At 36.2% G+C, this 17,328-nt stretch overlaps 2 protein-coding genes and 1 long non-coding RNA gene across 4 annotated transcripts in view; 1 reads left to right on the plus strand and 2 right to left on the minus strand.

Annotated features, from left to right (window-relative positions):
* LOC139977744 (uncharacterized) overlaps window positions 1-17,328 on the minus strand; it is an 831,623-nt gene that overhangs the window by 210,295 nt on the left and 604,000 nt on the right. The gene's annotated exons all lie outside the window — the stretch shown is intronic.
* The window catches only part of LOC139977776 (uncharacterized), a 226,329-nt gene that overhangs the window by 168,813 nt on the left and 40,188 nt on the right, over window positions 1-17,328 (plus strand). The gene's annotated exons all lie outside the window — the stretch shown is intronic.
* Window positions 631-6,540, minus strand: LOC139977765 (uncharacterized). Its single transcript, XM_071987401.1, has 4 exons — window positions 6,356-6,540; window positions 2,809-2,929; window positions 2,126-2,239; window positions 631-1,229 (listed from the first exon to the last, which is right to left on the minus strand). Exons 1-4 carry the CDS (start codon window positions 6,506-6,508, stop codon window positions 1,186-1,188), a joined length of 432 nt encoding a protein of 143 aa, XP_071843502.1. The 5' UTR covers window positions 6,509-6,540; the 3' UTR covers window positions 631-1,185.

A 17,328-nucleotide genomic window follows, 5' to 3' on the forward strand; every position in this document is an offset into this window, starting at 1 on the left:
TAACCTCTATAAGAGCCTATAACGCAGGCTACTCCGAAGTAGAAATATCTCTCGTAAGAATATTGACCAACTATGAAACTCTTCCGACATTAAAGGTGATTGATCGATGGATTACAATTGATTTCACGATGTCCAATTTTAGAAGAGAGAAATCAGTCGCCAGGAAGCAATGATCTGTTTGTTTCGTGAACGAACTGTTTTTCGCAATTGAGGCCTCGCGTAGAGACTATATGATCCTGCATTTTGAGATAAAATGTGAAGTAGTAGAAACGAAAAATATATTTTAGAAGAGAGAAATCAGTCGCCAGGAAGCAATGTTCTGTTTGTTTCGTGAACGAACTGTTTTTCGCAATTGAGGCCTCGCGTAGAGACTATATGATCCTGCATTTTGAGATAAAATGTGAAGTAGTAGAAACGAAAAATATAAGTCATAAAAACGTGAAAGAAATGCCCAAAAGACGAACAGTTAAGTTTTCAGAAATGATAAAATTTCGCAAAACGGAAAATGGTCGCAAAAACGAAAAAAAAACCGAAAGCAAAGATAAAAGTCTGAAAACATGCAATACTGCTGGTTACATCATTTGAATGTATTATTTATATTTTCATACTTTATTTAACTGCGATATTTTTACCAATTATTTTAATATATTCACGAGTTTTTAGAGATTTAAAATAAAAATTATCTAAAGTCACTGTGCTTAGATATGCAAATACTTTTAGTTTACATGGTACACACAGCACACGTCAGTTCAAAGCCATCAACATAAGGACCACGAGGAATGCCCCCGCCGGCCCCACTTGATAAACATCTAGCCTCCACCAAATTGAGGGAATCCCGCTTAGTATCAGGAGGAATCCCATCCGAGCAAGGTATCACCTGCATCTTTCTATCAACACAAACATGCGTTGACCTTTTATGTACTGAATGAACTCTCGCTGACATCAAATAACCTCCGTACTCTCTGGTCCATCCATTTGAAGGGCACACATTCGTGCCAGGAATGATCAGTTTAGCGAATCTGGCCGTTGCTAAGATGACTGCGCAAGGAACATCATACCATCGTTTAGATTGAAGTTGTGGAAAATTAGTTATCTGATATTCAATGCCATGAATGAAAGATCTTTCTGACCCTACGCCAGCTACTGGAGAATCGTACACAGGGTTTTGCGGTAGGCAAAGTTGATTTACTCCGCCCCGGAATCCTGCGCGTTTGTTCCCGCGGCGGAGCCTCGGTTGAAATATAAAAAGATTTATCATAATGCTGTGCATGCTTTCTTTAGTAGAAAGATTTGTATTTATAATTTTCTCGAAAATGCGATTAGAAGTATCTATTTAAGAACCTTTTGTAGTAGAAACGTGCCTGAGAGCAGTGTTAGTTGTATACCACCTTGGAGACCACTTTAATACGTTATGAATCGCAACAAAAGACGTCTTTATTTAAGTCAGAAAGGTTATTTTACTTAACTGCGTAGGTGTATCACTACCTTCAACCTCCAACACATCACCTATTTTGGTTGTTTTAAATTGATGTTATTTTCGACATGGATACATTTTCGCAACTGTAAACGGGGATAAAGGTAGTTAGAATATTTTGTTTGTGTAATCTTGCAAACTATTAAAACAAAAATCATGGGCTATTGCAGAAACTCAAACATCGTTTTCTTCTACTTTTAAATGAATAGATTACCTCACGTACGGACAACATGCAGTATAACTTATTAGATATGCTTCCCGGACGTTCCCCTTTTTTTACAAACAGACAAAATCCTCTTTATTTAAAATCTTAACTGTGATCGGTTGAAAATTCGTATCAATACTTTTCACATATCTCACGCTGAAAAGGTTTTAATTCCATATCAAAAAGTTTTAAGAAATAGTTGAAAACTACTTGCCTGGTGGAATATATACATACATGGTATTTCGGGTATATTGTTTTATCATTAACAATTCTATAAAAATTTTAATTAATCTCATCTACTTGTCGGTAATAATTACTGGTGGATTCTTTTTTTCTTTCAAAAACCATTTTAAACTAATAGCATAAAACAATGCGATCATAATAGTTTGCTTTTTCAAAAAGAAATTTTTGTAAAAACATTTGCTTGTAATTTACATATCAGCTACCTGTATAAACTAACTGTGAAGAGGATGGACAACTATGATGACCCCATCTAACGTAGATGGCTCCACTAGCTGATTCTCCTGGAGGACTTCGGAGATTAGACTGGTCATCTCCGGCTGTAATAGCATACACAATAAGACTAGCTTGAAATAGTACGAAGCATGGATCTGAATTAACTTGAAATCTTGTTGAGTATCAGTTAAAGGTTAAATGGTGTTCGTACTTCAATACAAATACAGACTTACGAATGCCTCTTCTTTACGACATAAGTATCATATTTCTACAGTGTTCGGTAACCTGGATACCAAAGCTACAAATCGAAGTACACACTACAACTGAAAATAAAACACTATGTGCTATAATCCATTCTTTGGAACTAATTGTCAACCTACGAAGGAATATAGATCTGCAGGTCTTTACGTGAGCCACTTAAGGTAGAATATGTGTTTAATTGTACAAGCTGCTTTTTCATACATGCGTGTTTGTGGGACAAGACTAATACAATAACAACGATTTCATATTACATCGCAAAAGGGAAATAATCGTTTGCCCCCAAAGATGAAATGTTCACGGATCAAATGGTAGATTGCTGTAATAGTGTTATTAGTTTAATAACCTAAGGCTCCAGTTCAGTGGCCCGATAAAGGTTATTATCTATATTTTACTTAAATCTAACAAAACTTACTGCTTCTGATCTTTACTGACACTTTATGCTCGTCGGTGTCGTCTAATCTACGATTACGAAGATTCCCATAAACTGCTAAGTTTCCCTGTTTGTTTACATCAATGGGTAGTTCTGCATTGCCCTATGAAATGCAACAAGGAAGAAGCAAATGTCATTTGCAGGAATGAAACTTGGTGAATTAAAGAAAACATGTTCGGTTGTTACGTTTGTCTACAAAACTAAGATCTAAGACACACTGCAGAACTAAGTCCCCACCCTATTGCAAACTAAGACTCTTCTGCAAAACCAGAGGGTCAATACTGAGCGGCCTGGGATTCCCCCCCTCCCTCCCCTTCCCCCACACACACTTTCCTTGTGCTTTTTTTGTCTATCTTATTTTCGAGGATGAAATTTAAGACGAATGGATGATAATTAAGCATTTTGAGGCTTCTATGGGCTTACTTAATGATATAGCATCCAGCATCAGGACACCACTCCTATAGGCAAATCGTTAACAAGACGGAGTCGTGTCAAAATACACCATATGACTTTTTTGAACAACTAGGGGGTTGTGCTCCGGTCCCCTTAATGGCCACTTCACTCAGTTCATCCACCCTCCCCTCCCCCGTAAGTCCCTTTGGCATGTGAAACAAAGACTGATAACACAAAGCTAAGAACTAACCTACACATTAATTGCTCATGTGACTTCCTCTCAGCATACGTAGGCTATGGCTACCATTAGAATGCTATAGCATACTTATACCATTTTGTTTTGGAAAGTGTACATTTTAAAGCAGCTTTTTGCGTCTTTTTCATATGATTTTCTCAACCTCACTGACTCCACCTTGCTATAACGACTTACATAACTGATGTATTATGTATTCAATCTTACGTCAAATGGTGGCATAAAAGTTGAAAAATGTACAACTTTCAACGTTGTTTTTCCCCATTAGGAGCGCAATAAACCCCGCCCTATACGTTAACCTCTGAACGTCATTGACCAATACGTAAAATAACACCATGGTATATTTGTATACATTGTCTATTGCAGTACATGGTATCAACGCAACTTTTTGAAGCTACCTTTAGCAACGGATCATAACTTAACATGTTTACTACTCACTGATTGGTTAAATTAAAGCTAGTGGGTTTAATTTGCATATTTTAAAACTTCTTTTCATTGATACCAAAGTTGCGTTTGCCTGCCAGAGGTGCAACATTCGTTTCATTAATCTAGTTTTCTAGTGTTTTTATATATGACTTGGAATTCTTAATAGCATCCAGGCATTTTAAACACAAATTCGGGGACCTTCTATTAGCCCCCTTTAGGTTAGTTTTCCCAGTATTTTGGTCCCTACAAATTGAGATTAATAACTGTGTTATAATAATCAAAATGAACCTTAGGAAAGGTCTGAAAAAAGACACACGGAACTAATGACTTCGCTGGAGGGGGAGGTTGGCGTGGGGGTCACCAAAACATTTAGGTGAAACTGACTACAGATAGAAATTGGAGTGCTTAATGTTTCAGCATTGTCGGCTACTTTTGTTTTCATTCTCACGATATATGCAGCAATTTTGGAAATGTTTGCAGTTTATTTTTCGTTCCAACGTTTAAATAAAGTTCACTTACTTACAACAGGTGCGTATCCAGGGGGGGGGGGCGTTGGGGGCGCGCGCCCCCCGGGTAAGAAAAGTAGAATAAATATGCCAAGACACCGGGAAGAGAAAGACGAACAGTGACATCATTACAGCGCTGATCCCTATTATATACACAGGGTATGCCAGTGACGGATCGAGGATGTCGGAAGGGGCGGGCGCATCACCCTACCCCTTTCACCGACAACTCCATTTTTGACGTTTCCATTTTTCCTCTCTCACTAATGTATCTATATATATACTATATATGGTCTACCATAACGCGTATGTGTGTGTATGGACGCCTTAAACCATTGTGCTATGAAACCAACTGTGGCTGGTCGGAGTCGTCGGAGAACATGACGCATTTCGGGAAGGGGGCGACCGCCCCCCGAGCATATTTTTTTTTATGATATCGCTAGTAAATTCAAAATAGAAAATGCTTAGATGCAAGGCAGTGGAAGTGTCATATCCAGCGATCTGGGAGGCATTTTCGGCCAAAATTTTCTTGTACGCTTCGCGCCAACTCGTGGTGGCGCTACGCTTAGATAGTTTGCCTACAGGCTTCGCCCCTCCCTTGGCAAAGTATTCGCTACGCGCCTGTTCGAATTTGAAAACCACACAGCAGATATCACATCATATATCAGTGAGCATGAAAATCGAGGTTCCAGGATGAACAGCCTCAAAACTGTCGATGTGTGTAGTCATAGTAACCCATTTGATTTTGGGACTGTAACGACTTTACCCAAAAAATTTAACCTAAATTTTTCGCGCGCTCCGCGCGCGTTTAACACAATATCATATAAGTAAGCATCGGTTATTACCTCGCATGTCATTGTGTACCGTACGGTTCGTGGAAATTGCGCAGTATACCGCGGGATGCTGTAAATAACGAAATGTCTTATGTAGATGGAGAAAAAGCATGGAGGTCCAATTATGTCAAATTCTATTTTATCATTAGTAATGTCGAATTAGTCGGCCAAGCTTAGAACTTTATTTTAATTATCAAGGAGATATTTTTTAAACTATTCATTTCCTTTAGCTACGTCATTGCAATTTATTTTTCTTTCAGTAGGAGCCCCTGCCTCCTACGCCTATGTGTGTAGTGTTCGGTTGAAGGAAATATCTGCTATTTTTTCATTTCCTTCAACCAAGTTTTATAATAGCCGTTATAAGAAGTTTTAATATTTCTACACCAATAAATTAGTGTGTCTGAATTTTCGAAAATTTCCTCACCAACATTCTTCATCATACTTCCCTCTACTAGTGTAATTTTGACCGGTCTGTTAGGGGTTCAAGGAGGTTTTTCTATATTGGTTGTCCATAGATGACATTTTTTTGCAACATTATGGGTATGTTTTGAAGTGAGTATATTCACGAGAAATGTGAATTTTCAAATTCTCAACAAATAATGGGCTGAAAACCTTGATAAGTGGGGCTGTCGGGTATTGTGGACCGCGACGTAGAAACACCTACAAAAGCAATGATCCACAGGAGATGCGATGAGGTCGAACATGGTGTGTGACTGGTGAAAATCTTCAAAAAGGTTATGGATGGAAAGAAAACTATTGCGAAATACTTGGTTCTCAGGTAAAAGTGTACATCTGGTTGCTCATTTTCAAGCCCGAGAAGTGCCATTTCCGGTGATCTGGGGGGTATCAAAACCAGAAATTTTCTTGTACGCTGCGCGCCAACCGATGGTGGCGCTCCGCTTAGATAGTAATTTGCGCCCCCCGGGTTAGAAAATCCTGGATACGCGCCTGTACAAATTCAAATACCTCAAAATTCAACAGCAACTTGAATTTCTAAGTAGTAATTTCTTAAACACACATATTATTATATAAGTTGCAACTAAACTACCATAATTTACCCACTGTAATTTTGGTTCAGATTTCTTAAATATTTTAAACAGAATACAAATATATTCACTTACCAATGTCAAGGGCTGGAATGGTCTTTCTTTCTTCTGGGCAGATTCTTTTGGCGGATTCCGACGGACTCTTTCTTCATTGTGACTAGATGCAAACGATATTTTGAATGCGCATAAAGCCGTGCCAAAGAACAGAGACAAAATGTAGAGATTCATGGTGGAACGAAATGAAAATCTTTCGAATGTCTCCCTGAAATATTACGGCATACATAACAGCAGCACAGGGCAGCGTTTTATCTCTATATATATACTCTCAAAACCGTGCCAAAAGCTCTGCACCTGTTGCAGGTTGAATATTGCTTTTGGTTTTTGCTTATAGTTGCATTTGGTTTAATATGCTTATAAACCTATGCAGGTTTAATTTATAACAGGAAAATTATCCACCAGTCAAGTCACAAAATATTTAAAATAAACTATTAATATTCATAGGCGGGTGATGAACTCGTTAAGCTTTTTCTTGTAGACATACTTTCTCGCCTGATTCTCCATCATAAATAATTAAATTGATTTTTTTTACCTGAATATTGCTTACGTAGTTTCCTGATGGTCTTCAACCATTTATAACTTGACAATTTGAATAAACACACAAAGCAGAAGTGAGGTTATCGATGAAGACTAAATTTTAGTTTATATATTAAAGTTTATAAATTTAAACTTGTTTTTTCCCATTTTCCATGTTATATCTCTGTTACAAAAACAGAATATTGCTTATCTAGTTTCCTAATGGTCTTCAACCATTTATAAGGCCTACTTGACAATTTGAATAAACACACAAAGCAGAAGTCGACTAATAATAAATAACTACAATCCCATACATACGCCCATACATATGTAGACATGTAATGGAACTGCTTATTAACAAAGCAAGACAACCTGGCTTAACAATTTCTTCCCACTATGGACCGTTAATGCAATATTCCTTGCTCAATATATGATAAGAAGAGTTGACATCGATCAAAACAAAGCTTCCAGCACAGTCTTTTAGAATTACAGCTGTAATTTCACAAACCTCATCAGTTACTATATCTATCCATAGTGATTTTTGTCAATTAGACTACTCACTTGCTGCTTCCTGAAAAACCAGAAATTATCTTTATTTCTTTGCCTGGTTATTTATACAAAATTCTAACTCAACTGACAGAAGATATCAGTTTATTGCTATCTAATTCTGACTATCCCGTGCTTTCATCGTGTAAAACTCATGCCTCTGATATATTTGTTCCTTCAAATGTTGTTAAAAACATCTCTATTGTGGTAAGTATCCCTTCCTGCAAACAGTGGGACGAAACTTCAGATACGTGAAATTGAATAAGTTACCATATCACTTCCGAATGGCCAAACTGACTTGTACAATGTACAATATAGTGCAGAAAGTGTGAATCATTTGATATATTTGTGTGAGTTGATACAGATGAAATGAACAATGTAAGGCAAGCAAAAATGCAAGTTCCGAAAGAAAATATTTCCGTAGGTAGAGTATTGGTTGAATGGAGAATTATTTAATGTAGAATAATAAGGTTCCAGAAAATTTCCGCAATGTTCTAGTCGGGCAAAATTTCCAGTATCTTGTCAATTAAGTTATTTCTCATTATCTTATCATCTTTCCAGCATATTTTGTTGGCCCAAAAATGACTGAAGACAATTTATAAAATTCGATCGATGGGAGTGGTGGAAAGTGGAACAAAATCAAACAAACCCTCGACTGACCACGGCAGGTACAATCAAAGAGTTCATAGTCAAACCAAGTTAAATTTGCCCTACAAATGAAGCACGTGTGCGTGACACTTTTATTGTTTTAACAGAGGCGGATTTTAGTTGATGACTGATGGTCTCCTTGAGGTACAATCATAGCTGGTAATAGTAATAATGGAGTGGATATAATCTTTGTTCTACGTCTTAAGTATACTTCTTACACATTTCCCTTTAACTATATATGCCATTTCTGTCAGCATATATTTGACACATTTGATTATAGAAGCTGTAAGTACCCTTTTTTTTCTTCATTTATTCCAGTTTTGACAAGCGCGAGATATTCGTAAACAATAAAATGCACCTGTAACTTCTAACTGATACTATTTTCACGACCGTCTGTTTTTAAGGTTTTCTTCATGACAAATAGTGAGATAAATGTTCGCGTGCAATATAGAAGTATGATCGCACTATATTGAGTAGTCATTTGTAATAATAGGTCAAATGCGCTCGGAAAGACCTACAGTTTCCATTCATTTCAACAATGTCGAATACTCTCCTATAGAGTCAACTTACATTGAACACAAGCTGTCAATTAACTCTCTGTCGAGTTCGACATTCTTTGTACCATGCACCTCGTAGTGTAATAGTTAGGTAATAGGTAATAGTTAAATAGGATACAAAATGCTATTCAACAGGAATTGCTCTATAAATGGTTCAGGATGGGTGTAGAAGCCATCTACTATAGCAATCAATTATGGGCCCATGCTTTCTTCCATCCATGTATATTGTGTATGCTTTTTTTTACACACTGGTACCTGAATTACAATAAAAATTTAGATTAAAATGTTATGGCAATCAACCCTAAACCAACATATTTTTATTTGCATTTCAAAGTTTTGGAAATGAACCAAATTGGTCGTAGCCTTCTCAATTAAGTAAAATACATCTCAATCAAATTATCAATTTGAGAACGTGAAAAGCACTCTTCTTCCTGGAAATGGTCCAGGGTAGCAGTAAACTCCATTTATGTTTGACGACTTCTTGGTGAAGAGGAGGACCCTTCACCCAGCGACTGGCTTTGCGACTGAACTCAAGGTTACCTACTTCTATGCTAGCAATCTGTATTGCCTTCAGTATTACTATTTCTTCAATATTTACGTCTCTTACGTAAATGTTCCAACTCGCCAAACACCAGAACAGGCCTAAAGCAGCCAATTGACAATTTAACATCAGTCCAGAGGACTACCGCGTTTTAGACAAATCCTAGATTGGCCACTGACATTTGATAAAATAATGTTATCTGCCTAACACGCAATTTCGGTTTTTTATATCTCGAAAGGATACTCCATGAGAAATTTCGTTTCGATATACCTAAGAATAAAATAAGATAACTAAAAATAATTTCAAGCAATTATCAAACCTTCATTCAAGTTGCACACTGACAACAAAGTGTGTTCTTATTTTTACTTTTACATATATCCCTTGGATAAGGTGGCTTGTTTGCATCAAGAGGTTGTAAAGGTCATACAAAAATACTAAATTATGTTTTTCTAGCAAATTGGATGCAGATTTGAAAGTAAAACCATGCATGATCTGCAAGTGTGCAAAAGGGCATCATTCATTATTTTCATTAAATTTAGACTGCCCCTGTGGTCATTGTTGACCATTTCCAGAGATAATATCATCCTTCTGGTGTATATGAAACATTAATGTGTAGAAGGGACTGAATGGGCATAGTCTAACTTTCAAGAGGGAACTTAAGAACTTTCAGAGCGGGACACTTTAGAACTTTCAGTGCGGGACGCTTTAGAACTTTCAGAGCGGGACACTTTAGAACTTTCATAAGGGCACTTTAGCATGAAAAACTTAAAATGTGGGACACTCCCTCCTTTACCTACTTTCCATCTCGTGAACTCACAAACTCGAAATAACAATCATAATTAGGACATGGGCAGTTATATGATTACTTATACCCTCCAGATAAGATACGTTGTTCGTGTTTTGGGGATTAATTAAGATGACATGTTTTAATCTCCATTATTATCATGTTTTGCCATAACAGCATTTAAGAAGAAATTCGCTCAATCAATATCGGTTGACAGCCAGCCATGTGCTTTGAAAGGCTAACAACAAATTAGGTGAGCATTTTTAGTATAAGCCACCCATGCTAGATTGAGTGTACGTATAGTTAAGATTAATTTGAGGGCTTGTCAAGAAAAATGCCTTTTGGTCAAAAACTTGGAATTTTTATGATATGATGTACTCCATATGTATTCCATATCTATTCTGACGGATGTGCCGAACAGTTTTAACTGATTGCTCTGTTTTTCCTTATAGTCCAGTCTATTGTTTAGACCTTGAAAGAGACATATGGCTAGTTTACCTCACGGGGTTGCAAGTGCATATAAGGTCAATGTCCGTGGTGCGTTAAAAATTGTGAATGGAACACATCTTAGGGCAGAAAAGTAAATGCAAATATTTAAGAAATACACAACATCATCAGCACGTGTGCAACAATGACATCACACCTGTTTGCTTCAAGTTCACTTTAACTATGAAATGTGACAATTTTAATTTTCAAATCTCTTCTTTTTTTTCGTCTTTTTTTTCTTGGAGAGGGAGGGGGGGGGGGGTGGTTCCAGAGGCAGGTACCTCCGCTAGACATATTTAAGGTAGATTGGAAAAGGGGTGTGTACAATCTTTCCTTATCGACATAACAGCTCGTCTAGACTTTTCACTTATTTTGCCGTATTTTTCCTCACACATTCGGACCACTGGCGGATCCAGGGCCTCTGTTTGGGAGGGGCCAAAGTGGCATTAGAGTGATATGGGGAGGGGTCTAAGGGGAGGGGGTGCAAATTTTCTATTGCTGAATGCCCTCAGATGCAATTTGGTGCGACAAAAGTGTACAATGGTGATGTTAATTTACTTCTAAAAAAAATGTTTCCCAGGTGTAATTTTCTAAAATATTTCTAAAACAAAGTTGGGATCATCTTTCTCAAGAAATTTTATTTCTCATAGGTTATAAATTTCTTACAACCAGCCTGTAACTGCAAAATGGTGTTAAACTGTAAATCCTCATGCTCATACATTTACATAGCTCCCAACTCTTGAGAAGGCAAATGCTGGTCCATGCCACGAATCGCCGTCCTGGGGGAGGGGTAATGAATCCTGGTGATGCCTACATGTAAAATGGTGGCACTTAGAAAGGCTTTTGTCACCCAAAATTTTCTGAGAAATATGCATTTTTTTTTGTGTAACATCAATAAATTGAATAGTAGGTGATAATTCATTCTTTCCCGTGGCATGAAAATGTTTGCTGCTCGCCCCAATTCAAAGGTTCAAATGATGCTGTAAAGGAGGTTTTATACTCTATTATGCTAAATGCTAAAGAAATGATGGTTGCTAAGTCAAAATTCGATGCAAATTTTTTTATGTATACTTGACAATTACAATGCGGTTTTTTCGGACGCTTGTGCGGGTCAGCGGGTTTGGGTGTTAGACTGCGGGTCTAATTCCCGCGAATTGCGGGTCAGTTGGGAGCTCTGCATTTAATTTTAAACCAGAAAACGAAAAGGTTTAGATTAGTCTACCACTGCCATTCCTCTCGATTTTTTTATTTTCCAATCATACGATTTAGCGGATGTTCGGAAACACTTTTTTGCTCACCTTGCCCCCCCCCCCCCCCTTGGATCCGCCAGTGATTCGGACCAACTCTCGACATCTCTAAGTACGCATAAAGAGATTGAAAAGTGCAGCTCGTGAAATGACGGGACATGAATATTCATATGCCACTCAAGTAACACATGTCGCTGGCAATTACGATAAATATAGGAACGTACGCAAAATAATGTTCATGATTTTTGACGGAACGTCTCAAAATAATGTGCATCATCTTTTTCTTTAGAAGCGGTGTTGAGTTTGATGATTGATATCCAGGTACGTGTGCAATAGCTGGAAATAGTTGAAATGGGAAATCCCCTTCCAAGCTTTTCACTAGACATATTCACGGTAAAGTTGAGTCAATTCATTTGTACCTCGTCTATATATGTTGAGATCAAGTGAACGTATTAAAGGTGCCAACAAAAACCTATTCGAGTCCAATGTCACATGTACAGGTCTTATTATCCTTCAAACTGTACAAGGAATCTTCCTATTGGGACAACGCTGAACAATACAAATCAACATTGTTTTAATTAATGTGCAACAACGTGAACTGAATCAAGTGACATTACTCAGGCGTTACTGCTTATTTTGACTCCCAAGTTTGTTTCCTTATTGTAGGGTTGCTCTTCAATAAGATATGTTGATACATTTTCATAGGTTATAATATCATGTACTATATTTCTATTTAGTAAAGTAGTCTATTCTATGCAGTCCGGATATATTCACCATACCAGCGGTATTTGTATTCAATAAAAATGTAGCCAAAGTGATTTATTGTTTTAAAACGTTTCCCCGGTTTATAACACACCAACTTCCAACCGTTTTGATCACCGGAGATGCAAACTGATTGGCTTCAATGTTGGCGAAGTTTCAAAGCATGTTATGACAACATGAGGAAATCATACGAATTACATTTAACATACTGCTTTAATCCAACGTTATTGTTTCTTACACTCACGTTTCTTTTAATCATTTCCCTTTGAAAAATATGACATTTCTGTCAAATTGTTGATGGATGATAATAAATTTAATGTCCTGTCTTAACAGAGGCGACAAAACGGTAATATTATTTCATATTTAATTATAAATGCACCAGTGGTTCTTATTTTCAGTTTTCCCCTCTCTTCAAGACAATTATTGATATAAATGTGTATTATATATTATTTTTGGTAATTATCCACCATGTTATATTTAGATTGTTATTACAATGTTACAATCAGTCATTCATTAATGTCTGCAGTTTTATTATAATATTTAAATTAACGTTGAAAGTGAGTATTCTGTGAATAAAAAATACTCTACGGGTGAAGGCAACATGAGAATGATAATACGTCATAACCACTGCTTTTTTAACAGTGGGGAAAAGATCAGGGGATTGCTTCACGTGACACACATTCTTGGCTGAACACGTCATGAAATAACGAAATGACACGCCAACGGTCATTCACAAAATTATGTGTTAGAAAAAAATAAAATGTATTTTCCAACACATATCCCTCGCCGCCACCAAACCACGCTAGCCGACCATGAAATATTATACACGTGGCAAAGAGTAGGGTTATTTCACGCTTTGGTAACTAACATTTGTCCGTCTTGGTAAGATGCATGATGATTTTGGTTCATGAATAAGGTTTCAGAAAATTGTGACTGACAAGTTTCCTTATTCATTTATAAAAGTATGTTGAAGTAACATTTGGTGAGCTAAAATTAGAATCCAAACAATGCCCAAATATGCTGTCGTCTGCAATGAAAATTTTGCAGATGTAAACGTTATGTTGGGAATAATGCCAGTGCATTATAATAGCAAACCGCAAACAACGCTACGCAGAAATGTACGGCTGGGGAAGCCCCAGCAATGTTCTAAGAATTAAATGACCACCCCTGCTATTCTGAGCCCTTATAGCGAGCTGGAATGTGGTTAATTTGTATGTATCATTAGTTTGGTTTAACCCTGATTGTTGTTAACAATTTTATTTTCCATGTGGAGTGCAAGTCCCCTGATCTTTCCTTGCCCCCTACAGGTGCTCATAAATAAGAGCAATATGTCAATAATCATATAAAAAAAAGAAGATATTGTTACAACGAACACCTCTAGTGTAGAAGGCGTTAAATAAATGATAACTTTATACTAGTGTAACTCTATCGGTAGTAAACGTAAGAACTCAAGATAATTAACTTCAGCAAATCATATGTTGTTAATTTGGTTACCTATACTGTGTACAAGAATCTTATCGATAGCTATATGCTTGGTAAATGAGTGTATATGTGTTAAGAACTTACACAATTTTGGAGCAGATAATAACTCATTTAAGGTTATCAGAGTTGTTGTGTCGTTATTTCTATTTAGCTTATGCATGGTAAATTATTATTGTAACGGGAACATTTAGTAAAAACAATCCGTTAAATAACAGCAATAAAAGGTCATTCATATGAAAGCATTGATATTCATGCCGTGATTCAAACTATAGTATTCTGACTTCTCGGGTAATGCTCTTGGCGTGATCAATTTTCCCTAGAAATAAAACATTACTTCAGTAATCCGACTTTTGATGATACTTTTATTGCATCCTGATTAGAATATAAATATGTCACTCATCAACAATTTTAACACACATTTTGTATGTTACTCCAAATATAAGGCTAATATTAGTCCACAACTTCTATAAGAAAAAAGAACACTTCCTAAATTTACTGACAAACTTGCGAAAATACCCCCCCCCCCCCAATGGAAAACCATCCCAGCGAGATTTCACTTGTCAATTTCCTCTCAAGGAGCAATGTATTGCCAAGGAATACCTCCTGCTTAAGCATAGAGGGTATATATACTGTAAGTGTAATACACATATAATATTATATCAATACTAGTAACCGCATGAGATTAATCCTTTTGGATTATAGTTTCTTTGTAAGTATCATATTTTCTTATTACCTCTTATGCTTGAGGTTGATTTGTCAAATATTTAGAACATTATTCAGCAGCGATATATATATATATATATATATATATATATATATATATATATATATATATATATATATATATATATATATATATATATATATATATATATATATATATATATATATACATATACATATATATATATATATATATATATATATATATATATATATATATATATATACATATACATATATACATATATATATACATATATACATATATATATATATATATATATATATATATATATATATATATATATGCATATATATATATATATATATATATATATATATATATATATATATATATATATATATATATATATATATATATATATATATATATATATATATATATGTTCCGCGCGATTTACCGATCTGCGCTATCTTAAGATTGCGCTGCGCGTTCTTAAAATCCTATAATTGCGCACCGATCTTAAGATTGCGCAAGGCCCGTCTTGCGCGTTTTATCGATACTGCGCGATCTTGCGATCGTAGCTGTATGGAGTATCTGAATCAAATGATGGTGTCGGTACCTCATTAATTCTCTGCAAAACTCAACTGACGTCATCATCAATCCTATGGGATGCCAAGGTGGAGATAATTCACGTCAGTTCGTAGGTATTATAAGTACTTAAAGGGACGGCTATAGGCAGGTTTTTTCTAAAATAAATTCTTTATTTCGCAATAAAAGTTGTATAGCCTACAACAAGAGTCCCTCTAAAACATCAGTTTTCATTGGGCATGTTGATTTCCCTTAAGATGGGGATGAATTTTGTCTCATTTCATGCATGTTCTAAGAATTATTCATTAGTTTTTCAGGTTGAACTGTGACACTACTAAAGGACAGCACTAAAGAAGATCAGCAACCAGTCTCCTTTTTCAGTCGGATTTCATCATTCTTATTAATCGATGTCCTCTCTGTTTAAGGATCTATTAAAACACATCCTGTCAATGATTAGAGTTTAAGAAATTCATGTAATAAAAATAAATCCTGTCAATTGTGTTAACAGGTTCTTTATTTACAGCACAACACATTAAAGCTAAAAACATTGGAATTCTCAATGCAGTGACTGGCAACATTTATACAATATATAGATAATTTCAAGTTTACAGGATCATACAATGTATGATATTCGTCTTCATTCATTTACAAACTTAATGATACAATCATTTGCTTATAAATGCTGCCATAAGTACATTAGGATCGTTCCTAGTGGTATGAGTTAAAATGATAAAAATTACATCGTAATCAGGCACACAATGATAGATTAAATAAACATTCTGTGGTGGTAAAAAGGAGCTGAATTCAAACACATAATTAAACAGTTATTAACAGTGAATAATGGACTGTGATTGGTCTAATGTTACTTTTTGCATTTTTGTTGTTCAACTAACAGAGCCCTGTTCAAATGTTTTCACACTGCTAGGACTGCGTTCTGGTCCGGCTGCGTGCGCGGCTGTACATGTCGTATGGTATTTTGGATTGCGCAATGTACCTTGCAAGTTTAAATTTAACGATCATTTTTTGAAGACTAACTTTGCGCAATCACTGGCGGATCCAAGGGGGGGGGCAACGGGGGCCATACCCCCCCCCCCAAAGGTGAGCCTAAAGTGTTTCCGAACATTCCCTAAATCGTATGATTGGAAATTTAAAAAATCGAGAGGAATAGCAGTGGTAGACTAGTCTAAACCTTTTCGTTTTCTGGTTTTAAATTAAATGTATGATTAAATGAGGATTTACAGTTTACCACCATTTTGCAGTTACAGGCTGGTTGTAAGAGATTTATAACCTATGAAAAATAAAATTTCTTGAGAAAGATGATCCCAACTTTGTTTTATAAATATTTTAGGAAACTTTTTTTTAGAAGTAAATTAACATCACCATTGTACACTTTTGCCGCACCAAATTGCATCTGGGGGGCACCCCCTCCCCTTTGACCCCTCCCCCATATCACTCTAACGCCACTTTGGCCCCTCCCAAACAAAGGCCCTGGATCCGCCAGTGTGCGCAATGTGTTTGAAAAGATTTTCTCTATATCCTCTGCTGGTTAATTGAAGTAAAATAATAAAAACATCACAAAGAGGGCAAACACGTTGGATATAACAATTTATTTTGAACTGCATATCGTCATTTGAGTGTGTACTTCTCACAACTACTAACGTTGGCCACCAAGGTCAGTTCAATACTAAAAAGTCACCAAACTGATTCACGCATATAAGGGCTGCATAGCCTAATGTTAGGCCTAGTTTTGACACTCAGCACTGGTATATAGCGTGTGCCGATGGTAGCTGACAATGTCATCTAGCAGATAAGCTTTCTCTTGTTGCAATTTACTTTCACATTGCGAAAAAAACAGTAAATAGGAGAAACCAAAGTCAACAAATGATGGATGGAAGCTTTAACTTTGTTTTTTTTTCTCCAGTATTTACAATTCACATTTCGGTTTTCTTAAAATAAAAAATAGTACCGAAATTCTGTCGGAAAAGGCCGATTTCGGTACTGAAACCATTTTTCGCGATTTTCGCGAACGTTTAAACGAACGAAAAATCGGCCGTTTAAACGTCTAGGTCTTTAAACGAAAACTCACAGCCCTAACATTGGCTACCCGTATTTATTCATTTTGTGTTGCGTAGAATTTGGTGTGTTT

Source organism: Apostichopus japonicus, chromosome 12, assembly GCF_037975245.1.
Source record: "Apostichopus japonicus isolate 1M-3 chromosome 12, ASM3797524v1, whole genome shotgun sequence".
NCBI lineage: Eukaryota > Metazoa > Echinodermata > Holothuroidea > Aspidochirotida > Stichopodidae > Apostichopus > Apostichopus japonicus.